The sequence below is a fragment of the Cajanus cajan genome, chromosome 1 (assembly GCF_000230855.2).
Source record: "Cajanus cajan strain Asha chromosome 1, NIPB_CcT2T_4, whole genome shotgun sequence".
In the NCBI taxonomy this organism is placed as follows: domain Eukaryota; kingdom Viridiplantae; phylum Streptophyta; class Magnoliopsida; order Fabales; family Fabaceae; genus Cajanus; species Cajanus cajan.
The window spans coordinates 23559408-23572279 of record NC_138517.1 but is presented as its reverse complement, the minus strand read 5'-3'; the positions used below and the strand labels follow the sequence as shown (position 1 = coordinate 23572279).

Here is a 12872-nt window from a genome sequence, read left to right as displayed (position 1 = left end):
CGACTAGTCACTACAAATTTATAATTCAAATATCTCCATGGAGTAAAAATTTAAAATTAATAACTAAAATGCACAACTAATATGTATGCATGTGTTTATGTATTATTTTTATGTAAATACTTGATTTATATGATATATATTTTCACTCGTTTTATGTTTTTTTTAAATAAAAAAATAGTATACATATTTAATTAGATGGATGCACTAGATTTACCAAGACCTTTTACGATAGTGATACAAGCTACTTTTCTGGGGACTAGCTGGAACACTAACATTATCAACAATGTGATGACTTTTAGTGAAGTAGGAGTATCTTCCTTGGTGTTTTTCCCTCAACAAGGAGAACCTTATGTAATAGAAGGACCAATATTAGTCATTTTTTCTCCATCCCACTAGTCATGAAAATCCAATTGCATCTATGTTTCTACCATTCATATAAAATAAAATAGTAGAATATTATGAAAAAAAATGAATATAAATAATTTTTTTCCTACTATCTAGAGTATAGGATGGATATAATATTAGTAAGTTGTAAAATATAATTTATATAAAGATAATAGCCATATGAGTGTTGTTTGTATTATGGTATTAAATTTTATTTAACTTTCACAAAAAAAATTTATATAATAATTAAGTACAATAATTTGGAGTGTTCCAACTTTTAAATCCTAGAGAAATTTAATTGACTCCATAAATTTAATTGAAATATTCTTTTTGTTACAAAAGGTTTAGATTAAGATAAGATAGATACAAGACTAGAATTAACTACTAACCCTTTTGAAAATTTTTAGTGAAATTATGAATCATATATCTTATTCTCAACACATATCCACATAAAAAGATATATAATATGAAAGAAATCATATTCAATTTCAAATCCTACGTAATATAAGAGTAAAGGGACTTAACACTTTTTCATATGTTATTTTTAATTAAACTTTTATATACTTGAACAATTATAATACGTAAAATATATCATTTAAGATAAAACAATGTGTAAAAAATATGTGTATACATCCATCCATTACCATTAACATTAATATGTGAGATCCAATCATTTTAAAAAATTAATGAGATTTTTGTTTCATGAAATGATATAATATTCTCATAAATTATATTTTTAGGAATAATATAATCAGAAATGTCATTTTTAAAAATATTTCAAAACATGCTTAGTTAAATTTAAACATTTGTAAAAAATATTTTTAAATTTAAAAAATAAAAATAAAAGTTAGACCGAAAGTTCTGACTTTAGATAATAACCTCCGACATCTTCATAAAAATATAACTTTTTCACCATAATAATAAAGATGACTTATATCATAACACAAAAATAAACTATATCTAAAAATATATTTTTAAAACTCTTAATAAACATTTGGGAAACAGTGTCTTAATAAACATAAAATTATACATTTGTAAGCTAACATTTCAGAAAAAGTGTCTTAATCCGTAAAGCAATCGGCCTCTCGAATTTTGATCTACTAGAATTTGCAATTTAACTGCAACCCATGCAGTTATAATCCATGCATAAGTATTGGTAATTAAATTATGCTTTATTTTAATTAAAAAATATTTCAAAGGTTTTGGATCTTTCCAGTTAAAACTTTAATATAAATTCATAATATACTTCCAAAAAAAAATCAATGACACTCTGTCATAATATCCAAAGCAAACGAATATTGAAAATCAATCCATTCAATATCGACATCCATTAATTGTCACTGCCATGAGAGAAACTAGATCTTAATATTTAAAAAAAGAAAAAGAAAAAGAAAATAATAATAAAAAAACCAGAAACACATGGTTTGGTTCCTTATGAAGCTTGGGTACACAGCGCGTGTCACTTCTACTGAGAAAAAGTGAGAAACACAAACACAAACACAGACACCAACCTCAAACTTCACACACAACCAAAATCCACACTTCTCTTCTTCCATTCTCTCACGCTATCACCATCTACACAGTGTCACGTCCATCAACGGTGAGCTTCTCCTTCTCTCTTTGAATCACCGTTTTCTTTGCATCATGTTCGTTAAAGGGTCGCAAAAAATTGAGATTTTTTTCCACCCCTTCTTCAACTGAATCTTAAAAGCTTGCCATTTGACGCTGGAACCAAAGAAAAATGTTGTTTTTTTGTGAATACGACGTTGTCCCTTCTCTGATCTCCTTTTTGTCTCAACTAGTTTTCAATGATGTCCTTCTGGATCTGAGACCCCTCTCTGGATCTGTTTGTGATGGATGTGAAAAATAGAATTTGATGATCTTCTTCTTCTCTCTCTCTCTCTCTCTCTCTCTCTCTCTCTCTCTTTCTGGGGAATAGAGGTGAAAGGTGTGTTGCATTTTGAAATCTTATTGGTGAATGATTGAAGTTCAATTTTATTTAGATCGATAATGGAGTGGCTGATGTGGCTGCATCCAACCGTGATCAATGAATTTAGTCTGTTGTTATGGCCATCCGTCACTTAGTAAATCAAAATCAGAATTTGAATTTACAATTTTTGTTCAAATGGGTTGTAACGTGTTCAAAATTTGGTGTGTTAAATCTATTGGTTTCTCGCAGATCTGGTGCTAATTTTGAATAACAATGTTTTCTTATGATGAACTTCTGTATGTTAAAAGTAAGGATATCATGACTATGAGCGGTTGAATTGAAAGCCACTGTGGACAAGGTTTTAAAGATGTGGTGTGATTTTGGCAATGAGAGTTATCCTTCGTGTTGTTCTTTAAAGATTTAGTCGTTAAGTTGACCAATAGATAGTATAGTTGTTCGTAGGTGGCAATTTACTGAGTATGAATGAGAAAATGGAGGTGTGATGTCACATGAATCTCCTCTAAAGATAAGATTTGGTTACTTAGTTTTAATATTTATATCTGAAATAGTGATTCTTAAAGTATCATGAGTCTTGGCTGTACCTTATGCATATCATTTTTTAGGCAAGTCTGATTGAACACTCAGTTCTAGTCTGGAGTAATTCACTTATTGTCTTGGTGTCAAATTTCTACCAAAGTAGACCTTTCCTCACCCATAAGAGAAAGCAAATGGGGTAGATGCTAGAGGTTATACATTGAGGTTTTACATTAATTGTTGCTAGTTTTGTAAATAAATTACCAGAAGGTTATTGTTAAATATTTTGAGATGAATGATCTTTCGCTTGTCAGTTTCTGACCCTTTTGATTGTCATAAGATGATTTTAGGTTACAGACTTGCAGTTGTTTTCTAGAATGATTGATTGTATTAATAATTTAATTTAGATCTTAAAATTTATTCACCTTCCAGTTTTCCAGGTTTTACTTGCTGGATGAACTGACTGCCATATGTCATTTTAATGTGGATAGAGTGCTATGGAGTTTAGCTAGGAAGTGCCAGAGGTAAAGTTGTGAGAAGCAGAGAGAACATGGCTCCGGCTAGCAAGGCTGAGAAAAAGGCTGCAGTGGATGCAGCTGCATGGATGTTCAATGTCGTTACATCTGTTGGAATTATCATTGTAAACAAAGCTTTGATGGCCACTTATGGCTTCAGTTTTGGTAAATTCCTTTTTCAGTTTCTTAATGACATTTATGTTATGGGTCTACTTGGTCTTTCCACCAGGTAGTATATGATCATGCCTTAATGTTAATTTCTTCTCATTTAATGCAATTTATCTATTACTGCTTGCAGCCACAACATTAACAGGCATGCACTTCGCTACCACAACTTTGATGACAGCAGTACTAAGGATGCTGGGATATGTCCAACCTTCTCATTTACCCTTGACAGATCTTCTAAAATTTGTTCTCGTTGCTAACTTCTCTATTGTTGGAATGAATGTTAGTCTAATGTGGAACTCAGTTGGATTCTATCAAGTGAGTTGGTCAGAGCTTTAGCTATTGGTTATTGGTTCATTAATGCCTTCAGAAGTTATATTTACTTTTTAACCATTGGCAGATTGCTAAATTAAGTATGATCCCTGTATCCTGCCTTTTGGAAGTTGTTCTCGACAAGATTCGGTATTCAAGAGACACAAAACTGAGCATAGGTGTCGTTCTTTTGGGTGTTGGCGTTTGCACTGTTACTGATGTGAGTGTTAACACAAAAGGATTCCTTGCTGCCTTTATCGCAGTATGGAGCACTTCCATGCAACAATATGTACGTATGACATTCCTCTACATGCCATGGATTTGCCTTCAAATTTAAGTGACACAGTTAACTCAAATAGATTTAAACAGACACCTGCATGCACAACTTATTTCAGCCTGCTCTTTACTTGTGCGTTAATTACTGTCTTAACATGAATTATATCTTATGGTGCTCATGGATTTTCAAACTTTTTATGTGCAGTATGTCCATTTCCTTCAACGGAAGTATTCTCTAAGTTCTTTCAACCTATTGGGACATACAGCACCTGCACAAGCTGCATCACTACTGTTATTAGGACCTTTTCTAGATTATTGGTTGACAGACAAGAGAGTTGACAAATTTGAATTCAACACTGCCTCTTTGGTAAGTTCTGGACAATGGAAAAAAATATTGATGTTAAAATAAATATTTAGAAACTACATCATTCGGTCTCTGTCAAAATGAGTATATGCATATGTATATTTACATGGATGTGTATATTATAATAGATGGCTTGATATGTTAAATAAATTTTGATTTGATAATTTGACCTACAAACTTATCCATATACTTGTGCATGCATATGATGTATGAGAGTTTTGTTTGCAGGCCCAAGTCTAAACTCTATATACATGACTTATTTGGACATTTGTCTATGTAACCAACTTACACATGTGCCTGGGCTGTTCCGTATTCTTTTTACATTGATTATATACTGCTACAAATTTGTTTGGATCTTTATTTTCAAAATAAAAATCTGTAGCTACTGTAAATGGATTTTGTTACTAGTATTACTTATGCCAATTGATTAAGTCTATGCTACAGGGCCTCTCAAAGACTATATATTTAGTAATTACAACAACAAACAAAGCTCTGTCCCACTAGTTGTGGTTGTCTATGTGGATCAAACAACCATTATGTTCTGTCAAAAACCAATTTTTCAGTGAGATCATTTAGATCTAAATCCATTTAGTTGGTTTCACTTGGAGTTTTTCTTGGTCATCCTCTACCCCTAATTATTGGGCTATCATCAATCTGATCACCCTTCTAACTGGGTCTATTGTCTTCTTCAACGTGTTTAAAATTCACCTTAGGCATGATTCTACTGATTTTTTCTCAACAGGTGTCACTCCCATGGTAGTAAGTATCGCACGATTCGCGATACGTATCGTACGATACGATACGATACAGAGCCTCCGCGATTCGAATCGCATGTAGAATCGTTTTTGATTACGAATCGTATGTGAATCGCTTGAATCGTGTTCGGAATCGGAAAATCGCGATTCATAGGAGAAATCGCACGATTCTGAACATTTTGGGTCACCCCCGAAACCGGGTCGGGTCACGCACGACCCGGTTCTAAAAACCCTAAAAAAATGATTTTTTAAAAAAAAAAAAACGAAATGAGACAGAAACTCCCGCTTAGACTCCCTGTACATGACCCACTTAGTGGGTTTCACTTTTTGTGGTCCATTTGCGTGGTCCAACTTCTCTGCTTCGTTTGTTTGGGTTGCTGTTCGTGGTCCAAGGTAAGGGCTTCCTTCTTGTTGCTGATTGGGTTGCTCTTGTTGCTGCTTGGGTTGCTGTTCGTGGTCCAAGACTCCAAGGTAAGGGCTTCCTTCTTGTTGCTGTTTGGGTTGCTGTTTGTGGTCCATTCCTTCACTTGTTCTCTCTTTTTTTCTTTGTTATTCCCTCTACAACTTCCCTCTCTTGCTGCTGTCTAAGTTTCTATTTATTGGTACTTGGTAGGCCATTAAAAAATGGGTCATTCAAAAAGAGAGCCGGATATCACTTGGAACTATTGTGATAGTATCCCTCCAAATAGACTCAAAGTAAAATGTAAGTTTTGTTCTCATGTTTGTTGGGGTGGTATTTCAAGGATGAAACATCATCTTGCGGGAACAAAGGAAAATGTGATTGCTTGCACAAGTGTTCCGGATGATGTGAAGGAAATATTTGTCAAGCTCTTGGAAACTAAAGATAAAAAGAAAGAGGATTGCTTGAATATAGAGAATGGGACAGTAAAAGGAAAAGAGGGAACATTTCAAATTTTCCAACAAAAGACAATGAATGAAGTTTGTAAAGATAGGGAATTTGTGATTCAAGAAATTTGTAAATGCATTTATGGTAATGCATTACCATTTAATTTGGTAAGGAGTCCTCTTTTTATTCAAATGTTGAAGGTTGTTGGAGAATATGGGAGAGGTTTGAAGCCACCAACTTATCATGAGGTGAGGGTTTCTTTTTTGAAGAAAGCTGTTGACAACATCCAAAAAAGCTTAGAGAAATATAGAAGTGATTGGGAGAAATGGGGATGCACCTTGATGTGTGATGGTTGGACGGATGGAAAAGGAAGATCACTCACTAATTTTCTTGTTAACAGTCCAAGTGGGACTGTTTTTTTGAAATCTATTGATACTAGTGATGTGATAAAGGATGGGAAAAAAATGTTTGAATTGTTAGACAACATTGTTGAAGAAATTGGGGAGGAGCATGTAGTCCAAGTTGTGACGGATGGGGCTTCTAATCTTGTGGCTGCTGGACAAATGTTAATGGAGAAGAGAACCAAACTATTTTGGTCCCCATGTGCAGCCCATTGCCTTGATCTAATCCTTGAGGACATTGGAGAGCTTCCGATATTCTATAATACCATTGCTAATGCAAAGAAGATTACTACCTACATATATAGGCATACATGGGTCCTTAATTTGTATAGACAATATTCCAATGGAGGGGAATTAGCAAGACCAGCTGTGACAAGATTTGCAACTTCTTATCTTACACTAAATTGCATTAAACAACAAAAGAATGCTCTTAGATCAATGTTTGCATCGGAGGAATGGGCTACTAGTCCACATGCTAGTAAAAGTGAGGCTAAGCAAGTCATGAACCTAGTGTTGAGTGATGATAGATTTTGGAGATCAATTACATATTGTCTAAAGTGCGTGATTCCACTTGTGAAAGTGTTAAGGCTTGTAGATGGTGATTCAAAGCCAGCCTCACCATACATTTATGAAGCAATGGATAGGGCTAAAGAGAAAATTGCTCAAAACTTTCAAATGCAAGAGTCAAGGTATAAAAAAGTGTGGAAGATTATTGACACTAGGTGGAATCTGCAGCTTCATAGGCCTCTTCATGCAGCTGCCTATTATCTCAATCCTAGGTAAATTATTTAAAAATAATTATCATTTTAAGAACTACTATTTTCTTTGTGCCTAGTAGCTAAGTTATTTCTTATTTGGTTAGGTATCATTATGACAAGAACTTCAATCCGGATAGTGAAGTGTTAATTGGTTTATATGAAACCTTTCAAAGAATGGTTCCGGATATAAGGACAAGAGTTATAATAGATCAACAACTTGAAAAGTTTAAGGGAGCTAAGGAGATCTTTGGAATGGACATGGCAATAGCTACTAGAGATAAGAAACAACCGGGTATCCCTTTAATTTTTACTCTTTATTAATATCATAAACATAATACATAATAATTAATAACTACATTTGTAAAATAAATACATTTTTTTTTGTAGCTCTTTGGTGGGAGAGTTACGGTGGAAGAGGTAAAGAGTTACAAAAGGTGGCCATGAGAATTTTGAGTCTTACATGTAGTGCCACGGGATGTGAGAGAAATTGGAGTACATTTGACCAAGTGCATACTAAGAGAAGAAATCGATTGGAGCAACAAAGATTAAATGCACTTGTATATGTCAAATATAATCTTCAACTTGAGATGAGGCAAAATAGTAGAGAAGAGAATGGAGATACCTATGATCCCATATGTTTGTCAGATATTGAATCCGATGATGAATGGATCACCGAAAAGGAGAATCCTTGCTTGCCTATTGATGCCTCATGGATGGATGTACATGAGTGCTTTGGTGTTGATGAGGGAGCTCCAAAGAAGAAAAGAAAGAGAGGTAATTATTTATATTTAAAAGTTAGTTTAGAACTTGGAAGTTGGAATTAGAACTAGACCTTATTATTTTCTTATTTCTTTTGATTACATAGGTCCAAGAAACTTGAATGCCAAGATTGGTAAGGGAAAATCAATAATAGAAGATGAGGATGAAATTGAAGATAATGAAGAAGAAGAACTTTTGATATTAGAAGATGAAGATGACTTGAATGATGTAGATCTTGGGGTTGGGGATGATGAATGATCTTGGATAGGGGCATTTTGTATAGATTTTTTGAGGCCATATGACTGAATTTGTGTGGCAGAATTTGTGTGGCAGTAGCACCACTTGTTGCTGAGTTTATGCTGCAACAACACTAATATTTTTTTTGGGTAGCTATATTGCTGAATTAGAATAGCAATCAGTCCTTGGTATATGCATATATTTAGCAACAACAATGATTTTTTTTGGAGGCTTTGTTGTTGAACTGTGCAGTCATTTCTTTTGGCTTTGAGACTGTTTTTATTTGTATAATTGTATCTTTGTTTGTATTGAAGTTTATATGTTACTAATTACTATATATTTATGTATGACTTCATTTTTATATGTCTTGTATGCATATATATACACTATGTTTTTATTGATCATGAATCTTACGATTCACGATACGATTCGATTCACGATTCAAAAAATAAGCCTTCCGATACATTATTTGTATCTCGATTCAACTACCATGGTCACTCCTACTTTCTCTCCAATTCATTTTTTGATGCAACATTCTTAGCTTCAGAATACTTCTGCTTTTGCACTTGTTGGCTCTTATCATTCAGCATTGCTTGTCTTATGAATGTGACAGTGATAGAACCCAATTCATAGTAGCAAATCTAGTTTATGACTATGTCATTTGAATTATGTTATCATAGTTTATCTTTAGGATTATCCATTTAATTTGTTATCATAGCTTATCTTTAGGATTTATCATTTGAATTCTGTTATCATATCTTATCCTTAGGATTAATTTAGGATTACGAGTCTATTTAAATAAGCGCTTTTAATAGCTATTCTACTAAAAATAAAGAATATTTTTTTGTAGAAAAACTCTAAAAGAACTTCTAAACTTGTATCCAAATAAACTCTATGTTATCTGAATTCTGTTATCATAGCTTATCTTTAGGATTTATCTTCTTTTATCAAATTTAGTGAGTTAGTTGAGGGAGATGATAAATATTGAGTAGTTTGAGAGTGTGAGAGAGAGAGAGAGAGAGAATTTTGGAGAATTATTATTGAGTTGTATTCGAAGCTGGTGCTCTAGGAGAGCGAGGCAGTAGATTAATCTGCTTCTATTTGAAATAATAATACCCACCCATTTTTGGGTTTCCATCAGAGAATGTGTAGTAAATTTTATTTAGTTGAGGAAGCACCTCTCTATCACATATAACACTTAGAATCTTATGATCTACATCGCTCCCTGTTTCTTTGTTACCTTGTATGATAGATCAAGGATACCTAAACTGTGTGACATGTGGTATTGTGTGATTTCCCATTTTCATCTCCAAACTATTCCCAGTATGTATTTTACTAAATCTTGCAATTTCTACACTTTATTTTACTTCTGCTTAAATGGAAGCCACATGACTCCAAATTTCCCCTTCATATTCTTGTTTACTATTTATTCCCTTTTTTTATTCTCCCGCTAGAGTTACAATATTTGTATAATAAACGCATTCAGCACTGAGTTCCTGGTTATGTTGAGCAAGAATGACCAAAACCAAGGCAAAAAGTTAAGGCTTTAGGTTGGCCATTGGTGTAAGCCACACAACATGTTTGCACATTCCTTAATTATAAGGAACGCAAACTCCTTTTTTCTCATGTGCCTTTTCAAGACTTCTGTGGACACCCTATCATTGGCCTTTTCCAGATATATGAAAACCATGTGTATCATTGGCCTTTAGGTTTCCTATGATGCTTTTCCATCAATCCTTGCCAATGGTATATTATTTCTTTAGTAACTATTGTATTTTAATTGAACATGAAGCTTACAGTTATAGCTCTCCACCAACATTTTTTTTCCTCTCCAAATTTTTATCATGCAATTATCTTTTATTTGGTCAAATTTAATTAAATTTCCAGTCATTACGATCACTTAAATAATTGAAGGGAGTTTTTCCCAATGGATATTATAATCACTTTGGGCAAGTGGAAGTTAGTAAATATGTTTAACATATGATTTTCATAGAAAGACCAATCAGATTTTCATCGATTGTTTATAACTTTTTGAGGGGGGTAAATCAACATAATTTGATGCTATAATGACAAAAGTGAAGCACAAGTTTGGGGAACAAATGAGAAGAGTCCAAATTGAAGAACCTAATTTAGTTGTAGACTCATAAGTATTTACACTGCTCAATCAAAATGTAGATAAACATGATCAATCATGAGAACTATACATGACTTTTTGTTACTCTTGGCTGTATTATGTTGGTTGATATCTTGTCAACACTTTCACTGAGTGACTGACTCATCTTTCTTTGTCTTTACTTTGGCAGATTTTCATAATTCTGTCATGCACTATTGCAGTTGGCACCAACCTAAGCCAATTTATCTGCATCGGCAGATTCACTGCAGTTTCTTTCCAAGTACTGGGGCATATGAAGACAATACTTGTCTTAATCATGGGGTTCTTTTTCTTTGGTAAAGAGGGTCTCAATCTCCAAGTGGTTTTTGGAATGGTCATAGCTGTGGCTGGAATGATTTGGTATGGCAATGCCTCATCCAAGCCTGGTGGAAAGGAACGCAAGAGTCACTCTCTTCCTACCAACAAAACAGAAACAAGATAGTTTAACAGCAATATTCACTAATTTTTGTTGTTTTCAAGTGCAGTGGCTTTATTTGCCAAAGTTGAGGAGCATACAAAGATAGCCGATTCTAGGAAAGTGTTTTAAGTTTATTTGAAATTAAACCTCATTGGTTCTAATTATTTTCAACCTCATTTTGTAATTCATAAAATTTGATTTCTTGTTATGGATTCTTAGGGCCATTGGATGTGTCCTTATAGGTCTAGGTTCCCAGCAAAAATTTTCATCTTTTGCATGATTAGATGAATATATTTATATTCTTTCTTGACTCATTATTTGAAACTTGTACTTTAGTAGTGTGCAGTGAGATTGATTCAGTAATTCATGTGTGAAGTGTGATGATGTGGTTTAGGATTCTCATCTTTGATAAGGTACAGGTGCTGTTTAATCCTCAGATCAGAAGAATTGCCTAGGAAAATGTCTCTAATAAAGCAAATCTTTTGTAAGACATAATAGCATTTTTTTTTTCATCTTAGCTTTTAGTTTTTTGGTGGGATTGAGGTATCTCCATAAGCTTTGATCATCTGGATTAGTTATAAGACTAATTTTTTATCTGACTTAATATCACTTAAAACTCCTTGTCTCTTTCCAAAGATGTATTATGAGACATAATAGCATTCAAAATTTTATGCATTTAATCAAAGGTTCATCCGTATTTATACTTAGAAGGGGGATGATTTAATTTTGCTTTATTTATTTAACATTTAAAGCTTGATTAACTTTTTCTCCATATTATACATCGACTTTGGTTTTAGACTCTAGAAGAATTTCATGTTGATTCTGATCCTTTGTTAAATATGATAATAGTTTTTGTCATCGATAGAGTTTAGTGATGACATGAATAACCAATTGAAAAATATCTTAAACAATATGGGCTAAAATGAAAAAAAATTGTATCAATAGTTTAAGATTTGATAGGAATTAAAACAGTAACATGGGATACTAAAATCAAAGAAAAGAAATGATAGAACCAACCCAACAAGAAATATTTTAGGGACTAAAAATCAAAATTATATATATGAAACTGAAAAGTTAATTATGCTTAACTTTAACTACAATGCAAGACCACTTTTTTCTTCTAAGACTATGCTAGACATTTTCAAACCTACTTAGTTTTCATCATTTAATTACAATTTTGCATACTTCATTTTGTGCCACTTATATGATGGATCAACCATCTAGATGCATGTGAAAGATTGGGGGTAAGGATTTGAACTTAGTATTTTTCATTGGGATCGAAGAGGAGCAAAACTTGGATTAGCTAGCTTACCGCTAATGCAATATTTTATGCTCCTTTTGATCTCTGTAATAAGGTACTTTTATCTAAATCACATTAATGTAGTTATGTTAGCTGATTTTGGCTTTGTTTATTTGAATTTTTTTTTCTTATAAAAGTGCTTTTTAAAAAAAATAAAATAAACGTTTTTTTTTTTTAATTTTTAATGTGTTGGTCTAATTATTTTTTTTAAATAAGCAATTTTATTATCTTTTTTTGAGAAGCAACTTCCATCTGCTTTTTGAAGAATTGTTTTTTTTAAATAAAAAAATACTTGTTTACAAATGCTTCTTTTTAAGTTTAAACAAACATGTTTTATTAGGCTTATACTAATTTTACTTTTTTAACTTACCATTAATTTTTTATGGGAGGCGTAAAAATATTATTTTATATCGAAGTTTATGCATCAATATCAATACATTAATAAATGATAATTGCAAAAGAGAGAACATTTATTATAAAAAAAATTCTCATTATTCAACCATAAGAAACACATATTTTAATAAATTTTGATAGGTATGAAAAATAAAATTAATATTTTATAAAAATTGTAAATTCTCTTAATAAAAAAATGATATTTTTTTTTAAATTATGTTTTACAATAAGAACTGACAAAGTATATTTAATCTTAATTTTAAAATAATAAGTTATCCATCTTGGTGGTATCCATTCAAACATGTTTAAAGAACCAACTGAGAAAGGACGGATTACTAAAAAGATATAATATTTTCTCCATTGAAAAATAAA

At 32.4% G+C, this 12872-nt stretch overlaps 2 protein-coding genes across 4 annotated transcripts; both read left to right on the top strand.

Moving 5' to 3' along the window:
- The first annotated feature begins 1821 nt into the window (after positions 1-1821).
- On the top strand, positions 1822-11170 carry LOC109818388 (UDP-rhamnose/UDP-galactose transporter 6). 3 transcript variants are annotated; one of them, XM_020383836.3, is made up of 6 exons: positions 1822-1984; positions 3340-3528; positions 3662-3846; positions 3929-4129; positions 4322-4483; positions 10541-11170. In XM_020383836.3, exons 2-6 carry the CDS (start codon positions 3399-3401, stop codon positions 10829-10831), a joined length of 969 nt encoding a protein of 322 aa, XP_020239425.1. In that variant the 5' UTR covers positions 1822-1984; positions 3340-3398; the 3' UTR covers positions 10832-11170. The 3 variants fall into 3 exon arrangements, with proteins under 3 accessions (XP_020239425.1, XP_020239426.1, XP_020239424.1); XM_020383837.3 differs by having other exon boundaries at positions 3289-3528; XM_020383835.3 differs by having other exon boundaries at positions 3281-3528.
- Positions 4490-8587, top strand: LOC109792958 (uncharacterized). The gene is made up of 4 exons (XM_020352413.3): positions 4490-7262; positions 7346-7533; positions 7629-8015; positions 8107-8587. The coding sequence occupies exons 1-4, from the start codon at positions 5860-5862 to the stop codon at positions 8256-8258; spliced, it is 2130 nt and encodes a 709-aa protein (XP_020208002.2). The 5' UTR covers positions 4490-5859; the 3' UTR covers positions 8259-8587.
- Positions 11171-12872: the final 1702 nt, after the last annotated feature.